Source organism: Pan paniscus, chromosome 5 (assembly GCF_029289425.2).
Source record: "Pan paniscus chromosome 5, NHGRI_mPanPan1-v2.0_pri, whole genome shotgun sequence".
Classification (NCBI taxonomy): Eukaryota; Metazoa; Chordata; class Mammalia; order Primates; family Hominidae; genus Pan; species Pan paniscus.
This window is the reverse complement of record NC_073254.2, coordinates 50,456,341-50,475,702: the sequence shown is the minus strand read 5'-3', so window position 1 is coordinate 50,475,702 and position 19,362 is coordinate 50,456,341. Positions and strand designations below refer to the sequence as shown.

Below are 19,362 nucleotides of genomic sequence, written 5' to 3'. Positions count from 1 at the left end.
TTTGAGATTCACGCAAATTGTTGTGTGTATCAATAGTTCATTTTTATTGCTTAGTAATATTCTACTATATGGATATATCGCAGCTTGTTTATCCATTCACTTGTTGATAGACATTTTGTTTCCAGTTTTGGTCTCTCACAAATGAAGTTGCTCTGAACATTCACGTACAGGTTTTGAGTGAACATAGTTTTCATTTTACTAAGCTGGAGCTGGATAGCTGGTCACATGGTACGTGTATGTTTAACTTTATAAGAAACCACCAAACTGTTTTCCAGAGTGGTTTTTCTACCATTTTACATCCCCACCTGCAAGCATAAGAATTTCATTTCCTCCACATCCTCATCAGCACTTGATATTGTCAATATTTTTAAAATCAAACTTTCTATTTTGAGATAATTATAGATTCACATGCGTTTGTAAGAAACAACAGATAGAACCCATGTACCCTTTACTCAGTTTCCCCAATGGTAATATCTTGCAAAGCTATGGTTCAGTCTCACAACCAGGATATCAGCATTGTTTCAGTCAAGATAGAGAACACTTTCACCACCACAAAGATCCCTCAAGTTGTCTTTTTATAGCCACCACTACCTGCCTCCTGTCCCTAACTCCTCTTAATCCCTAGCAATCATTAATATGTTCTTCACTTCTATAATTTTAACATTTCAAGAAAGTCATCTAAAGGGAATCATACAGCATATAACCCTTTGGTATTGGTTTTTTTCCCTCATAATTCTTTGGTGATTCATCCAGATTGTTGTATATATGAATTGTTTATAACTTTTTATTTTTGAGTAATAGTCCATGGTATAGATGTATCACAGTTCATTTAAACATTTACCCATTGAAGCATATCTGGATTGCTTCCAGGCTTTATTATTACACATATAGATGATATAAACATTCATGTGCAGGTTTTTTGTTGTTGTTGTTGTTGTTGTTGTTGTTGTTTTTGAGAGGCAGTCTCACTCTGTCACCCAGGCTGGAGTGCAGTGGCACGATCTCGGCTCACTACAACCTCTGCCACCCGGGTTCAAGCAATTCTCCTGCCTCAGCCTCCTGAGTAGCTGGGATTACAGGCGCATGCCAGCACGCCCAGCTAACTTTTGTCTTTTAGGAGGGACAGGGTTTCACCATGTTGGCCAGGCTGGTCATAAACTCCTGACCTTAAGTGACCACCCACCTTGGCCTCCCAAAGTACTGGGATTACAGGCAAGAGCCACAGCGCCTGGCCTCATGTGCAGGTTTTTAAAATAAATGTTAAGTCTTCATTTATCTGGGATAAATGCTTAGGAGTGTAGTATATTGCTGGAGTATATAGGAATTGCCTGTTGCCTTTTTTCACCAACCTGTTTTCCAGAGTGGCTTAACATATTACCTTCCCACTAGCAATCTATGAGTGATCCAGTTGCTCTGTATCCTCACCAACATTTGCTGTTGTCACTATTTTTTATTTTAGCTATTCTGATAGTCATGTAGTGATATCTCATTATGGTTTTAGTTTGCATTGTCTTAATGGCTAGTGATATTTAACACCTTTTCATATGCTAATTTCCATCTGTTATTTTCATAAAATGGCTCTTCTCGTCTTTTGCCCATGTTCTAGTTAAATTATGTTTTTACTGTTGAGATCTGAGAATTCTTTGTAGATTCTGGATACTAGTTATTTTGTCTTTTGTGTTTTGCAAATATTTTCTCCCAGTCTGGAGCCTGCCTTTTCATACTCTTAACAGTCTTCCAGAGCAAAAGTTTTGATTTTGATAGGCTCATTTTTAGTATCTTTTATTTTAGCCATTCTAAGAAGTATGTAGTGGTATCTCATCATTGTTTTAATTTGCATTTCCCTAATGGTTAATGAGGTTGAACATCTTTTCATGTGCCTAACTTGCTATCCTCATATCTTCTTTGAAGGGTCTGTTCAAGTACTTAGCCTATTTTTCCACTGAGGTTTTATTTTTTTCTTGTTGTTAATTTTTGAGCTTTTGTTTTGTTTTGTTTTGTTTTTAGAGACAGGATCTTGCTCTGTCACCCAGGCAGGAGTGCAGTGGTGTGAACGTAGCTCACTGCAGTCTAGAACTCCTGGCCTCAAGCATCCTCTTGCCTTGGCCTCCTAAAGTGCTGAGATTACAGGCATGAGCCACCAAGCCCGGCCTCAACACCATTTTTTTTTTTTTTTTTTTTTTGAGACGGAGTCTCGCTCTGTCGCCCAGGCTGGAGTGCAATGGTGCAATGGTGCAATCTCGGCTCACTGCAAGCTCCGCCTCCCGAGTTCATGCCATTCTCCTGCCTTAGCCTCCCGAGTAGCTGGGACTACAGGTGCCTGCCACTATGCCTGGCTAATTTTTTGTATTTTTAGTAGACACGTGGTTTCACCGCGTTAGCCAGGACGGTCTCAATTTCCTGACCTCGTGATCTGCCCGCCTTGGCCTCCCAAAGTGCTGGGATTACAAGCGTGAGCCACCGCGCCCAGCCTCAACACCATTTTTAAAGAATATCCTCCAGTGAATTGTTTTTGCACCTTTGTCAGAGATCAAATAGGCATCTTTTGTGTGAGTCTCCTAAATTTTCTTCATTCTGTTCCATTGATCTATGTGTCTATCCCTTTACCAATACCATATCTTGACAGTGAGTTTTAAGGTTGAGTGATATGCTTCCTCCAGCTATTTTTTTTTCCAAAATTGTTTTAGCTATTCTTCCGTATTCATTTTATAATCAGCTTATCTAAATTTACCAAAAAAGGTTTTTGTTTAGATTTTGATAGGTATTCCATTAAATCTATAGATTATTTCAGGAAGAATTGGCATCTTTATTATGCTGTCTTCCAATCCATGATTATGGTGTCTCTCCATTTATTTAGGTCCCTTGATTTCCTTCATCAGCCTTTTGTAGTTTTCAGCATAGAGATCCTACGTGTTTTGTTAGATTTGTGCCAAAGTATTTCATTTTAGGGGTTTAAATGATGGTTCAGTCTCCAATTATTCATTGTTTGCATATAAAAATACAATTGATATTTGTGTGTTTTTCTTGTATCCTGAAACTCCTTTATTAGTTCTAAGAATTTTTTGTAGATTCCCTGGAATTAACTACATTGACAATCATGTCATCTGTTAATAGGGGCAGTTATGTTTATTTCTTTTTAATATGAATGGCCTTTATAACTTTTTATTGCTTGTTATACTAGCTAAGACTTCCAATACTATGGTGAATAAGGGTGGTCAGAATAGACATTCTTGCCTTCTTCCTGAACATAGGGGGAAAGCATTCAGTCTTTTACCACTAAGTATGATGTTAGCTGTAGGATTTTTGTTGATGTCCTTTATTAGGTTAGGGAAGTTTTCATCTACTCCAGTTTGCTGAGAAATTTATCATGAATCAATGTTGTATTTTGTGAAATTTTTTTGCATCTATTGATAATGACCATGTGGTTTTTCTCTTTAGATGATTAATATGGCAGGTTACATTAATTGATTTTTTTGAATATTGAACCAGCCTTGCATTCTCAGAATGAGAGTATTCACACTAAGTTACCATATGTGCTAGTTGCATTCCTGCAAAAAGAAATTTTCATGTGGCAGCTACAACCAAAATGGCCCATTTGTATTAACATAGTCACTTTATTTCTATGAATAAAATTTCTAGCATATTCCTATGGTGCTGCAATGAGACAGCTAAACTCTTGGAATTGATGCTTTAACTATGAGCCCCCTGCCAGTTTCTACTTATATTTAAATAAAGACCAAAGTTTGAGGATATCCCATTGCTAAATTAAAAAGTCATCAGTATAATCTTGTATCAAAATAAGAATGGCATTAGAGTAATATCTAGCATTCACCACAACACCTAGCACATAGTAGGTACTCAAAAGATGTTTGTTGAATAAAAATGATTGCATAACTGGTTATGGTAGCTCACACCTGTAATCCCAACACTTTGGGAGGCTGAGGGAGGTGAATCACTTGAGGTCAGGAGATTGAGACCAGCCTAGCCAATATGGCAAAACCCTGTCTCTACTAAAAATACAAAAATTAGCCAGGTGTAGTGGTGTGCCTGTAATCCCAGCTACTCGGGAGGCTAAGGCAGGAGAATTGCTTAAACCTGGAAGGCAGAGGCTGCAGTAAACTGAGATCACACCACTGCATTCCAGCCTGGGTAACAGAGCGAGACTCCATTGGAAAAAAAAAGATTACATAGCTATATGAATGAATGAATCCAACCAGCTCTTAATACTTGATTAAGGGATTGAATATTAGTTTAATTGATGTGAATAATAAGATAATTTGTAGTGTGAATAATTCAAAAATTGTACTTACATTTGAATACCTGATGACAATAATTTTATTCAAATGAAACAAAAATACTATATGAAGACCTTATTAAAAAGGTGCTGGATCTTCCTCACAGTAGAATTCCAATTTATAAATGTAGAATTAAAGAAGAAAATACAAAATCACCTTCATGAAAATACTACAGTAATAATTGTACATAAAATCTACCCAGTGGATGCTAAAACCAGTGGGTGAAAATTTGCAAACTAAGAAACAGGATTTGCATATTTTCAAAGTATCTCCCTCGAGATATTTATTAACTACCCCACCACTTTACAATAGAAAACCTAGGAGAAAATAGCTTAACTAAGTGATTAATGTGAACATCACCAGTAGTAAAATATATGGATATCATGAATCCTGTGATATGATACAATGAGAAAGATACAACATCATTTCTGTAGTATTCTTGCCAAAAGTGTATAACCTTAGTACAATCATAAGGAAATATAAGACAAACCAAAATTGAGGAGTGTTTGACAAAATAACTGATCTATTAATACTCTTTTAATTTGTCAAAGTCATGAAAGACAGGTAAAAATTAAGGAACTGTTATAGATTGCAGGAATAAGGGGAAATAACAACTAAATGAAATGTGAGACTCTGGATAGAATCCTAGAACAAAATGAAAGACATTAGTAAAAAAACTGATGAGATTCAAATAAAGTTTTTAATTTCTAATGTTAATTTCCTAGCTCTGATCAATATACTATGACTATATAAAATATTAACATTAGGAGAAGCTGTGGAAGGGATATATGGAAACTGCATTATTTTTGTAACTTTTCTGTAATTCTAAAATTAGTTTAAAATTTTTGAAAATTTTAAGGTGTTGGAAAGTTTGGAAATTTTAATTCCCTCTATTTCACTATGGCCTAAACTTAAATGAGACTAGATAACTTAATTCTCAGATTGTTAACCCAGTAATTCTCTTACCTTCCCAGCATTGGTTAGTTATTTAAAACTAACAAAAGATTTTTTCTTCATGCTACACGCTGCTTTTCAAGAGTAAATGGGGGCCAGGCGTGGTGACTCATGCCTGTAATCCCAGCACTTTGGGAGGCCAAGGCAGGCAGATCACTTGAGCTCAGGAGTTCAAGACCAGACTGGGCAACATGGTGAAACCCTTGTCTCTACTAAAAAAAAAAAAAAAAAAAAAAAATTTAACTAGGTGTGGTGGTGCAAGCGCCTGTAGTCCCAGCTACTTTGGGAGGCTGAGGTGGAAGGATCACTTGAGCCTGGGAGGTTGAGGCTGCAGTGAGCCAAGATCGCACTCCAGCCTGGGTGACAGAGCAAGACATTGTCACACACACAAAAAAGAAAAAAAGTAAATAGGGGCTATTCAACATTACAACATTATAATGGAGTGCATACGCAGTATATTAAAGCAAGAAAAAGAAGTACAAAGTATAAGAATTATAAATGAATAAAGCTTCATTATTCACGGATGATTTTTATGCAAAGAATTCAAAAGAATATAAAGAAAATTGATATGACTTTTTTAAAAGCAAAAAAAATTTTAAAAAGGCATAAAAAAAGAAAAACAAAGAAAATAGTAAGATTTTATGAATGTTGCTGGATACTAAATCCGCATATAACAATCAGTTATGCTTAGGTGCAATGGCTCATGCCTATAATCCTAGCACTTTGGGAGGTTGAGGCGGGTGGACTGCTTGAGCCCAGGAGTTCAAGACCAGCCTGGCAACACAGTGACACCCTGTCTCTATGAAAACTACAAAAAATCTAGATGGGCATGGTGGTGCATACCTGTAGTCCAGCTACTTGAGAGACTGAGGTGGGACGATTCCCTGAGCCTGGGAGGTTGAAGCTGTAGCGAGCTGTGATTACACCACTGCACTCTAGCCTGGGCAACAGAGCGAGACTCTCTCAAAAAAAAAAAAAAAAAAAAAGCAGAAATAAAATTGTGTTCAGTATAACTCTTAATATAAAGTTCAAAATGGGAGCAAATTAAACTGTATTGTGTAGGGATATGTACACTACTGGTAAAGAAAAGCAAAGAAATAGGCCGGGCACAGTGGCTCACGCCTGTAATCCCAGCACTTTGGGAGGCCGAGGCGGGCGGATCATGAGGTCAGGGGATCGAGACCATCCTGGCTAACAGGGTGAAACCCCATCTCTACCAAAAATACAAAAAATTAGCTGGGCGTGGTGGCAGGCACCTGTAATCCCAGCTACTCAGGAGGCTGAGGCAGGAGAATGGCGTGAACCCAGGAGGCGGAGCTTGCAGTGAGCCAAGATTGTGCCACTGCACTCCAGCCTGGGCAACAGAGTGAGACTCTGTCTCAAAAAAAAAAAAAGAAAAAAAGAAAAGCAAAGAAATTATTATCATAAATGCCAAAATAAGGAATCCTTCTGTGGGGAGAGGTGGTGTTGTAATCAGAGACCTGGGTGGTACTTACGTAAGTGTTTGTTTTATAAATATTAAGTAAGCTTGACATCTATTAATCTATTTTAATGCATTTTCTACGTGCATGTTATATTTCACAATAAAAATGGAGATTACTAAATTAATTACCAAAACTATTACTAAAGTAATTAGAGCAATTAACACAGTACAATATTGCAGAGATAGACAATTAGGCCAATGAAACAGAAAAAAGTCACACGTATATGAATCACATGATGTGTATCAGATATGTCACTACAGAGACAGGCTTTTAATGACAAATGATGTAAAACACTTGGGTCTCTACAAAGAAAAAACATTTCAGGCCTTTACCTCACACCATACACAAAAATCTATTCCTGGTTGATTAAAGACCTAAATGTAAAAGTTAAAGCAAAAAAGACATTTTGGAATAACATAAGAGAATATCTTTATGATCCTGAGGTAGAAAAAGGTTTCTTAAGTAAGACACCAAAAGCAAAAGGAAAAGCCCAAGGGAAAAGACCGATAAATCTGAAGTAAGTACAATTTAAGAACTTCTATCTATTCAAAGCTGCTATAAAGTTTGAAAAGTGGCCAGTCACAGTGATTTATGCCTGTAATCCCAGCACTTTCGAAGGCTGAGGTGGGTGAATCATTTGAGGTCAGGAGTTTGAGACCAGCCTGGCCAACATGGCGAAACCCCGTCTCTACTAAAAATACAAAAATTAGCCGGGCATGGTGGCGTGCGCCTATAGTCCCAGCTACTCAGGAGGCTGAGGTGGGAGAATCGCTCGAACAAGGAGGTGGAGGTTGCAGTAAGCCAAGATCATCACTGCACTCCAGCCTGGGAGACAGAGAGAGATGCCATCTCAAAAAAAAAAAAAAAAAAAAAGATTGAAAAGCAAATCACAGAATGGGAGATACTTGCAAAACAATACGCAACAAAGGCTTTATTTATTATATACATACTCCTATAAATCCATAAAAATAACTAGACAAGGGTGCTCAACATTATTAGTAATAAAGTGGAAAATGAAATTGAAATGAGTTACCACCATACACACTAAAATTAAAAATCTAGCAGTATCAAGTGCTAGCATAGATGTGGATAATGGGAACTGTCATACATTACTGGTGGGAGTATAAATTGCACAACCATTTGGAAAACAGTTTGGCATTATTTAGTAAATGCCCCAGAAGTTGAAATTCAAGCTATATATTCTCAAGAAACTTGTAAATCCATGTACCAGGAGACATGTACAAGAATATTCATAGCAATATTGTTCATAATAGCCCCAAACTGGAAACAAAGACAGGATACCATGAACGCTGGAAACAAAGAGAATGGGAAGGTAGCAACCTTGGATTCTGATGGCTTTTTAGTTCGGTTCCAGTCTCTGATGAGGTCTAACTGCCCTTTGTACCCTTTTAATAAATTTCCTATTTTGCTTAAGCTAATTTGAGTAGATTTTCTGTTACTTGCAATCAATAGAGCCTTGCATAGGGGAAAAAATGTGGTGAAAAAATCCTATAGATTACAAGAGACTTAAGAGACATATCAACCAATGTGAGGACCATATTTGGGTTCTGATTTAGACACACAGATTGTGAAACAAAGCACAACATGTAACAGCAAATAATTTTTTAAAGATCACCCCAAAACTCATCATACCTCTGGTTCAAGGTCTCTCGTGAGATTGCAGTTATCTCAAGGGTCTACTGAGCCTGGAGGATCTGCTTCCAGGCTCACTCATGTAGCTGTTGGCAGGCCTGAGTTCCTCCCCATTCTAGCTTCTCCATATTCACAACATGGCAGCTGGCAGGACCAACTATATGTGTTGGGCCCAATACAAAATAAAAACACAGGGCCCTTAGTTAAAAAATTATGCAGAATTTCAAGACAGTGACAGCAAAGCATTAAACGAAGTGCAAAGTCCTTCTAAGCCCAGGACTCTGTCTTGACTGCATAGATTACAAACCTTTGAAGCCACCTCTGGCTGGTAATGACCTGAATGAGAGAGCACCCAAGATGGAAACCAAAGTCTTTTTGCAACCTAATCTCAGAAGTGACATCCTTTCATTTTTGTTATAGTCTACTCCTTAGAAACAAGTTGGTTAAGTCTATTCCACACTTAATGGGGAGGAAATTGTACAAGGGCAAGAATACCAATTGGCCTGGCTGGGCGCGGTGGCTCATGCCTGTAATCCCAGCACTTTGGGAGGCCGAGGCGGGTGGATCACGAGGTCAGGAGATCGAGACATCCTGGCTAACACGGTGAAACCCCATCTCTACTAAAAATATAAAAAATTAGCCGGGCGTGGTGGCGGGCGCCTGTAGTCCCAGCTACTCGGGAGGCTGAGGCAGGAAAATGGCATGAACCCAGAAGGCGGAGCTTGCGGTGAGCCGAGATCGCGCCACTGCACTCCAGCCTAGGCAACAGAGCGAGACTCCGTCTCAAAAAAAAAAGAAAAAGAATACCAATTGGCCATTGTGGATCATATTAGAGACCCTCTACCACAACAATCATTTGTAAGATAATCAGGGAAATTTGAACACTGAGTGGATAATGATGATATTGTACTTAAATTAGAAGAGTATTATCATTTAGAGACACATACCAAAATATCTACAGATTAAATAATCGAATGCCTTGGATTTGCCTCAAAGTAATATAGGGTGAGAGAGGAGTAGAAGCATAGATTGGTTATGGGTTAACCATTGTTGAAGTGGATGATGGGTATATGGAATTCATTATACTCTATTTTTGGATGTGTTTGAAATGTCTTATAAAAAGGAGCCTTGCTTATCTAAGACAATAAACCACCTCACTAAATTCATAACTGAATTTAGATGAGTATATCGGTATGATGTAAATTGAGGACAGACTCTTAGGGAAGGAAATAGGGGCTTGAAACATCAAAAGGATGACACTATGCCTGTTAGTCCATTTGCTTCAAAATTTCCAAATTCTCATGGTGCTTCTTAGAAAAGAAAGTAAGTATTAGAGAAGCAGCTGAAGGAAGAGGCTGGAGTGATTGGCCTATGGAAGAGAACCGACACATACCAACTTCAAGTCAGTGAAGTGTGATTCTTGCCTTGCTCTCCAGTTTTATCTTCAGCCCTGGAGAATTCCCACGGCCTGCTTGTGCTAGACTAGGCATAAGGATGGGGCTGCTTTTGAGCTGTTGGAATTAGGGGTCTTATTGCTATGGTATTTGCTTTACATGTTTAGTATTAAGACCTTGCAGTGAATGATGTTTCAGCCTATGATATTGAATTGAAGTGTAAAAGCATGTGGCAAAATAGGAAGAGAAGCTAGGAATCAAAGAAGATAATAAAAAGTGCTAATGAAGGATTGTATGTCCAGAAATACTATTACCACACTCAGTCAGCTATACACATGGATGATTTTTATTTTAAATATTCTTTACAGTTTTTATTTAAGGTGACTTTTAAAGACAAGCTGCTTTTTCTTAAATTATCTTGTTTTTCAGGCCTGACACTTAGTTTGCTGGCAAGGCAACTGATTCCTCCTCTCAACATCGCTTATGCAGCTTTCTGTTCTTCGGTAATCTATGTAATTTTTGGATCGTGTCATCAAATGTCCATTGGTGAGTTCAGCACTGAAATACACATGTGGTGGATGAAGTTTCCATCTTGATCATATATTTATTGCTAAGGAACCCAACATAAAGCTTTAAGATAGAAAGAAAGGAGGCAGAAGGTGGACATTCTATCCATACAGTTAGTGTTCAGATTGTAGAAATAAATACTTCTAGTGTATCATTATTGTCAACACCAGAAAACAGGCCAGCAAGATGTTTCCCAAAGAAATTAAAGGGCAGAGGTACTTTCCTTAAGAAATCACCACACATTGGAATCTGACTTCCCTCAACCCAGAAGATGCAGAAATGATTGTGTCAATACTCCTAGAGCAGATACTTCTTTCATCTGAACCATAATAACCAAACTCCATGGGCTGACTTGTAATACAGCATGCCAGCTTATTAATTTACAGTGAGAAAATGTTATCACAGTAATCAAAACACTGACATCCATAGGATAAATACTTCCCTTCCCTGAGTCAAAAGTCCATCTACTAATTTATAATTAGAAATAACTATTACAGAGGCCAGACTAATTAAAGGTCATACGATCAGCACATTTACTTCACCTAGGTGAGCCTGCATAGAAATCAAATCACAAAATTCCCCCGTAAGTTTAGAAGGTCATTGCCAACATTTACTCAGTGATGTGCCTTTTCCTGGATTTCTCCACTGAACTGACCAATCCACCAACATTTACCATTCTGAATGACACATTCTTTATATATGTTTTTATGTTCAGTCTGATTAACATCCCATCCTTCCAGACGTGAAGTGCTACTTTTCCTTTTTTAAGAATAGCTTGGCTGGGTACGGTGGCTCATGCCTGTAATCGCAGCACTTTGGGAGGCCGATGCAAGTGGATCATGAGGTCAGGAGTTTGAGACCAGCCTGGCTAACATAGTGAAACCCCATCTCTACTAAAAATACAAAAAATTAGCTAGGCGTGGTGGCGGGTGTCTGTAATCCCAGCTACTTGGGAGGCTGAGGCAGGAGAATTACCTGAACCCGGGAGGTGGAGGTTGCAGTGAGCCAAGATCACGCCATTGCACTCCAGCCTGGGCAACAAGAGCGAAACTCCGTCTCAAAATAAATAAATAAATAATAAAAATAAAGAATAGCTCATGTCTTTATTCAATCTGCTATGTGTTGATTTTACATTTGAACACCAATAAAACAATTTTATTCCTATATTTCCAAGTTTCTGAGGAACCTCACAATCATTTCCAAATACTTATAATAATGGTTGTTAGAGATTTATTTATGTTAGGTAAATTTAAAGTTAAGATATATCTTTGCTTTCTTATGTGTTATGACAATATGAGGACTAAACAAAATAATGTTTGAAATAAGTTTAATTTACCTCAGTGTCAGTATTATTTTTCTTCCTATTGTTATTGATTGCTTCGTTTTCTTTTCTTTTTTTTTTTTTTTTTTTTGAGACGGAGTTTCGCTCTTGTTGCCCAGGCTGGAGTGCAATCGTGCCATCTCGACTCACGGCAACCTCCGCCTCCTGGCTTCAAGTGATTCTCCTGTCTCAGCCTCCTGAGTAGCTGGGATTACAGGCATGCACCACCATGCCTAGCTAATTTTGTATTTTTAGTAGAGACGGGGTTTCTCCATGTTGGTCAGGCTGGTCTCAAACTCCTGATCTCAGGTGATCCACCTGCCTCAGCCTCCCAAAGTGCTAGGATTACAGGCATGAGCCACCACGCCCGGTGATTGCTTTCTTTTCTAATATTTTCACTGCCGTCTCACTTTTAACCTTCTCTAAGAGCAGACACAGCAGCTGAGCCTGACACCCATTTCAGTCAACTTCTCTATTCCACTCAACATACCCATAACACGAAGAGACTAAATACCTAAACCACCACCATCTAAATTCCATGAGTTGGTCACAATATGTGGAGGCACAGTTCTCTTTCTTGATCTTTCTTACTTCTCAATGGCCACTTTCAAATGAGAAAAGTTATTCAGTTGAAGGACAATCCAGAATTCAACCATACCTTGCTTTTGTCAATATCAGTTTACCTGGACTTGAAACTTCACCTTCTACCTAACATCTTCTTCCATAGGTTCCTTCTTCCTGGTGAGTGCTCTGCTGATCAACGTTCTGAAAGTGAGCCCATTCAACAATGGTCAACTGGTCATGGGATCTTTCGTCAAGAATGAGTTTTCTGCCCCCTCCTACCTTATGGGCTATAATAAATCCTTGAGTGTGGTGGCAACCACAACTTTTCTGACTGGGATTATTCAGGTAGGATCTGAGTCTTCAAATCCCTGAAAAGGAACTGAATAAAGGGGCTATAAACAGACCCCTTCCTTATACTGCTCCTGTGATCCACTGTGATATACCTGGAACTTCAGTGATTTATTTTTTGAAAAATCAGAGGCTGTGTGAATAGCGTGTCTCCTTAGTGACAAAACTTCTCTCTCCTCAGAAATCGTCTACCACTGATTTAGGATGAGATATTGAACATTCTCTTCGGTCCTTTCACCTCTAAGACAAAGGGTCTAAGGGACGATGGTCCAGAGCAGTGGTCCCCAACCTTTTTGAAACCAGGGACCACTTGCAAAAGAAGACAATTTTTCCACAAATGGCAGGTCCGGGCCAGGGAGGGTGGTGGTTTTGGGATGAAACTGTTCCACCTCAGATGACCAGGCATTTGATTCTCATAAGGAGCATGCAACCTAGATCCCTCGCATGTGCAGTTCACAATAGGGTTTGTGCTTCCCTGAGAATCTAATGCTGTGGCTGATCTGACAGAAGGTGGAGAGCTCAGGCAGTGATGCTTGCTTGCCTGCTGCTCACCTCCTGCTGTGCAGCACCTGGCTCCTAACAGGCCACAAACCAGTACCAGTACCGGTCGGTGGCCCCAGGGGGTTGGGGACTCTTAGTCCAGAGCTCCACTCCTGATCTTACCTTTTCAAAAATTGCTTCATATTCTTTTTTTTTTTTTAGATGGAGTTTTGCTCTTGTTGCCCAGGCTGTAGTGCAATGGGACAATCGTGGCTCACTGCAATCTCCGCCTCCCAGGTTCAAGTGATTCTCCTGCCTCAGCCTCCCGAGTAGCTGGGATTACAGGTGCATGCCACCACACCCAGCACATTTTTATATTTTTAGTAGAGAAGGGGTTTCACCATGTTAGCCAGGCTGGTCTTGAACTCCTGACCTCAGGTGATCCACCCACCTCGGCCTCCCAAACTGTTGGGATTATAGGTATGAGCCACTGCACCCGGCCAAAAGTTGCTTTATATTCTATCAACAAGAATGGACTCATTTAGCTGGGCATGGTAGCATGTGCCTGTAGTCCCAGTTACTCAGGAGGCTGAGGTGGGAGGATCACTTGAGCCCAGGAGGTTGAGGCTGCAGTAAGCTGTGATCATGCCACTGCACTCCAGCCTGGGTGGCACAGCGAGACCCTGTCTCCAAAATAATAATAATAATAAAAATAATGATGGCCTCACAGGCTCACACACTATCTTTGGGTTAGTAAGCTTTAGAGCCAGATCTGGAATCCTTTTTCTGCATTGACAAGGACCACACAGCTAAAGGACAATAATATGAATGACTCATTAAAATCTCAAAACTTATTTTGGCACTGTCTTTAATTTCCTCTGAGAGTCTATCACCAAAAGTTCATCTACTGAACTAGTCACATCCTCCAGGCTTATTTCTCTTTTTTCTCAACTAACCCAGTCTCTAGTTGATTTTCACTGATCTCCCCTGGGACTGTCTTTCACTAAGTAAAGATTTATTGGGTACCTACAAAGGCAGGCTATCAAAGTGGGCAGACTCCAGCCCTGACACTATGAGCTGTGTGAATTTTGGTAAATTATTTTACCTTGGTGGGCCTCAGTTTCCTCATGTGTAAAGCAGGAATAATATTTGTTTTGCAGGGTTCTTAGGAGGATTTAGTGAAAAAAATGCATGCAAAGTATTTAGCCTAGAGCTTGTCACATAGTAAGCATCAATACGTTATAATTAGTGGGCACAGAGAAATGAATTTGGTACTTTAACAGAGACCAAAAATTTAAAAAACAATATATAGTTTCCTGTGGTTAAAAAGTTTAATCTTGTGGGATAAGACAAAATACACAAGCAACCTTTTAATTATCAAGGGGCCTCATGCATGCTTTCTCTTCTCCTTCAAGCCTCAGCTTTTTTCATCTAAAAAAGGAAGAGGGCTGGGCATGGTGGCTCACATCTGTAATCCCAGCACTTTGGGAGACTGAAGCAGGAGGATTGCTTGGGGCCAGGGGTTTGAGACCAGCCTGGGCAACACAGGCAAACTCTGTCTCTACAAAACAAAATAAAAAAAAATAGTTGGGTGTGGTGGTGCACGCCTGTAGCACACTACTATGGTCCTTATTTTAAGAAAACAAGGGCATAGAGAGGTTAAGAAAATTGCCCAGGGTCACATAGCTAAGACACCGAACTGGGATTCAGTTTTAGGGTTGTCTGATTGTAGAATCTGTGCTCTAGGAAATCTTAAGCGTAAAATAATATTCATATAAGAGTTTAGTGCCTAAAGAACATGAAGTTACAAAATAACCTCTAGTTGAGTCGAAGTTATCTGGGAAGGAAACAACTATTTATTGAGCCCCCCCTTTCATTCATTCAACATTTAGTACTGGCTTCCTATAAGAATGGCAGATAGGTTTCATCTCATAGGCCAACCCTGACTGATTAACAGTGGCTGCCTAGAATATTATGTTAACACTGAATGTGATGCCATATTACAGTGGGCAAGAAAGAGTTCTAAGGCAATTGCAGATTTTTGCCATTTACAAGATGGAAGGCAGGGATGGTATGAAGAAGAGTAACATATATTTGCATATATGAGTGATACATATTTGTCACTATTTTCAGATCTGAGCTAGGTATTTTATATGTGTGATGAAATTTAATCTATTCAAAACACTTTACATTGAATATTATTCACATTTTATAGATGAGGAAACTGAGGTTCAGAGAGTTAACTTGCCCACACTTACACAGCCAATGAGTGGCTGGGCCAGGACTGAAGCCAGATTCTCCAAGCCCAGGAACCATGCTTTTTTCACCACACTCCTTAAAGGAGAGGAATTTTACTGAGCTCTTGAAAGATGATGCAGGCCAGCCACAGTGGCTCACGCCTGTAATTCCGGCACTTTGGGATACCAAAGCGGGTGGATCACTTGAGGTCAGGAGTTCAAGACCAGCCTGGCCAACTTGGCGAAACCCTGTCTCTACTTAAAAATACAAAAATTAGCCAGGCGTGGTGCTGGGCACCTGTAATCCCAGCTACTCGGGAGGCTGAGGTGGGAGAATCACCTGAACCTGGGAGGCAGAGGTTGCAGTGAGCCAAGATTGTACCACTGCACTCCAGCCTGGGTGACAGAGCAAGACTCCGTCTCAAAAAAAAAAAAAAAGAGATGATGCACATGGATTGGCAGAGATGGAAAAAAGAGGGGCTCATGCATAAGCACAGAAGTAGGAGTCAGCCAGTCACTCAAGAAATAGGAAGCAGACTGGCCTGACTAGAGTAAAATAGAACATTGGGCGGCAATGACAGGAGATTAAGGGAGACAGAGTCGGCAGGGCGCGGTGGCTCACACCTGTAATCCCAGCACTTTGAGAGGCCGAGGCGGGCGGATCACAAGGTCAGGAGATCGAGACCATCCTGGCTAACACAGTGAAACCCTGGCTCTACTAAAAATACAAAAAATTAGCCGGGTTTGGTGGCGGGCGCCTGTAGTCCCAGCTACTCAGGAGGCTGAGGCAGGAGAATGGCGTGAACCCGGGAGGTGGAGATTGCAGTGAGCCGAGATCACGCCACTGCACTCCAGCCTGGGCGACAGAGCAAGACTCCATCTCAAAAAAAAAAAAAAAAAAAAAAAAAAAAAAGGGAGACACAGTGCCGGGCTGATTGAAAGCTTTGAAACAAAAACCTGTTAAAGCAAAATGATTTATTGTTCCAAATTTGTTTGTTTTCTGAGAGCTTTTAGTGGAGTGGAGAGTGAAGTGATGATTGTAGGCTTTAAGACTTCTGTTTTGCTCCTTTCCACCCTGCTTACTGAAAAGTCTTCATTGGGCTGTGCCAGTTTTCTTAACCTACCCTCTTTTTGTTTTTTATTTTTCTTGTTGTAGAGACAAAGTGTCGCCATGTTGCCCAGGCTCATCTCAAATTCCTGAGCTCAAGCGACCCTCCCACTTGAGGCTCCCAAAGTGCTGAGATTACAGGCATGAGCCACCACACCCAACCTAATTGTGGTTTTTATTATAAAAGACGAACATCTCAAATAGTAAAAAAGTGTATAAATTATCAAATGTTGTCCCCAACATCTAACCCCATTCCCCAAAGGTAATTCCTGTTAATCATTTGAGGTCTATCCTTTTAGATCCTGTGTGTATAAAATTTTATTATATACTATATAACATAAATTTTACATATGCATATTGACATGTAAAATACCTTTTTTATTTTTCTTCAGGATATGCATAATCCTGAAAACATAAATAAATTCAATTTAATTATTATCAGTAAAGATAAGAGTCAAAGGCCAAGAAGTTTGAGCTCGATCCCACTGTTTTGAAATTCTCTTCTCCTTTGTGAAAAGCTGCATTCCTCAGAGGAATGTTAACATCTCCTGAAAAGGGCTATCAAAGCTTCTAATGAAAGAGGTTTAAAAAGGCAAAGGCAGGCCAGGCACAGTGCGTTCATGCCTATAATCCCAGGGTTTTGGGAGGCCAAAACAGGAGAATCACTTGAGGTCAGGAGTTTGAGACCAGCCTAGGTAACATAGCAAGACCCCCCCCCCAATCTCTATTAAAAAAAAAAAAAAAAAAAAAAAGCCCAGTGTGTGCGTCTGTAGTCCCAGCTATCTGGGAAGTTGAAGCAGAGAATCCCTTGTGCCCAGGAGTTTGAGGTTACAGTGAGCTATGATTGCACCACTGCACTCCGGCCTGGGCAACAGAGTGAGATCCTGTCTCATAAATAAATAAATAGGCAAAGGCTTGTTCTGATCACCTTGTCCCTGTTTTCCCCAAGTCAACCTAGAGAGCAGTAGATTCTAGGGCAAGAACTTAAGTGAGCTGACTGCTCACAAAGAAGGAAAGGAGTAGTGTGGGCTAGCACTTGTCGGGGAGCCTCTGATCAACATACAAGGACCCATGTTATCAACTTCTGTTCATTAGGGAAAAAGAGTTGCAAGAGTTACCAAAGGGGCCTATCTTAACTTTTCTATTGGAAACCCTTCTTTTCCTGGAGAGTGCCATTGGTGCCATTGCTGGATTGAAGACATTCTACCCCACTCTGGTTTTCTCTTCTCTGCAGCTAATAATGGGCGTATTGGGTTTGGGCTACGTTGCCACTTACCTTCCGGAGTCTGCAATGAGTGCTTACCTGGCTGCTGTGGCACTTCATATCATGCTGTCCCAGCTGACTTTCATCTTCGGGATTATGATTAGTTTCCATGCCGGTCCCATCTCCTTCTTCTATGTGAGTAATTTCAACTCTTACCCAGAGTTACAAATGCCACTCCTCTTGCCTCCAAAGAAAAGTGGAGCTCAGTAGGGAGACTCCCGCCCCTTCTGAAAGGAGACACAGCCTATAGGCAGCTCAGTCAAGAGGGTACTAGAAATATTTTCCTTTATTGGAGAATTAGGGTCTTGATTAATTGCAGATGCCAGTTAGACCATGCTTTCAGTTGACTAACCATTTCAGCTCAGCCTTTTAAACTATCATGATATACATTAAAATTTGGCCTTTAAGATATTGTATCTATCACAGTTCTTCTCATTACCTATCTTATAACAGACATGTATCCTAAAACATCTAAAGGATATACAAGACTAAGTAGTTCCTAAATGTAAGAATAGGGTAGGAGCTAAGCTACAGTATATTATTTGGGAAAACTAATAACTATTGGCTTATAAACAGAACTTCTAGGGCCTGTTCATTATACTAAAACATACAGTGTATTCTCTCCTTATTCTTATTGAGCATTACTGTCCCTCTTTTTACAAAATTGGCCACCCCCACCATGCTTGCCCTCACTGTTCTAGTAATACCCATAAAGACCTTTGTACCCAGAAACTCTACTTGGGGACTTCTTTTTGGGTGAATCTACAGTGTCAATTTCTAGACTTAGGCAATTACTACATCCCTTTCTAAGCCTCCGTAATTTTATTTTCTTTCAGGACATAATTAATTACTGTGTAGCTCTCCCAAAAGCGAATTCCACCAGCATTCTACTATTTCTAACTGTTGTTGTTGCTCTGCGAATCAACAAATGTATCAGAATTTCTTTCAATCAGTATCCCATTGAGTTTCCCATGGAATTATTTCTGGTAGGTGTTTTTGATGTCTCAAATTCATAGTTTGCATAATTTTAGTATTTTTAAAAAATGCTGAGTTGAATTGTGTAAAAGCTGAATACATTTAGTTTTCAATATATGCTTATATTTGTGAAAACATGCTTGTTTTCTTTTTCTAAAATATGTTAATATACAGTTGACAACTAAAAATTGAATCTATTGTTTATGATGTGATATTTTGATATACATCGTGAAATGTTTAAATCAAGTTTTTTTTTTTTTTTTGACAGAGTCTTGCTCTGTTGCCCAGGATGGAGTGCAGTGGTGCAATCTTGGCTCACTGCAACCTCTGCCTCCCAGGTTCAAGCAATTCTCTTGCCTCAGCCTCCTGACTAGCTGGAATTACAGGCGTGTGCCACAACGGCAAGCTAATTTTTGTATTTTTTTAACAGAGACAGGATTTCACCATGTTGGCCAGGCCAGTCTCAAACTCCTGACCTCAGGTGATCCGCCTGTCTCGGCCTCCCAAAGTGCTAGGATTACAGGCGTGAGCCACCATGCCTGGCCTAATTATCATTTTTAATTGTTTTCGCCTTGCAGCCCTAGCAGCAGTTATTATTTTTGTTGTGAGAACATTTAAGATCTACTCTCTTAGCAATTTCAAGTACACATTATTAACTATAGTCACAATAGCACAATAGATCTCCCTCACAAAATGCTTATTCTCCAAGTACTTTTAT

The 19,362-nt window shown here is 39.7% G+C and overlaps 1 protein-coding gene across 22 annotated transcripts in view; it reads left to right on the top strand.

The window, feature by feature from the left end:
• Positions 1–19,362, top strand: part of SLC26A8 (solute carrier family 26 member 8) — an 82,009-nt gene that overhangs the window by 14,691 nt on the left and 47,956 nt on the right. For all 22 annotated transcript variants that reach the window (XM_055113529.2, XM_063604860.1, XM_055113530.2 and 19 more), the window contains exons 4-7: positions 10,210–10,326; positions 12,396–12,577; positions 17,640–17,804; positions 18,506–18,655. In XM_055113529.2, the coding sequence (XP_054969504.2) occupies positions 10,210–10,326; positions 12,396–12,577; positions 17,640–17,804; positions 18,506–18,655 (614 nt within the window). The remainder of the gene's footprint in view (positions 1–10,209; positions 10,327–12,395; positions 12,578–17,639; positions 17,805–18,505; positions 18,656–19,362) is intronic.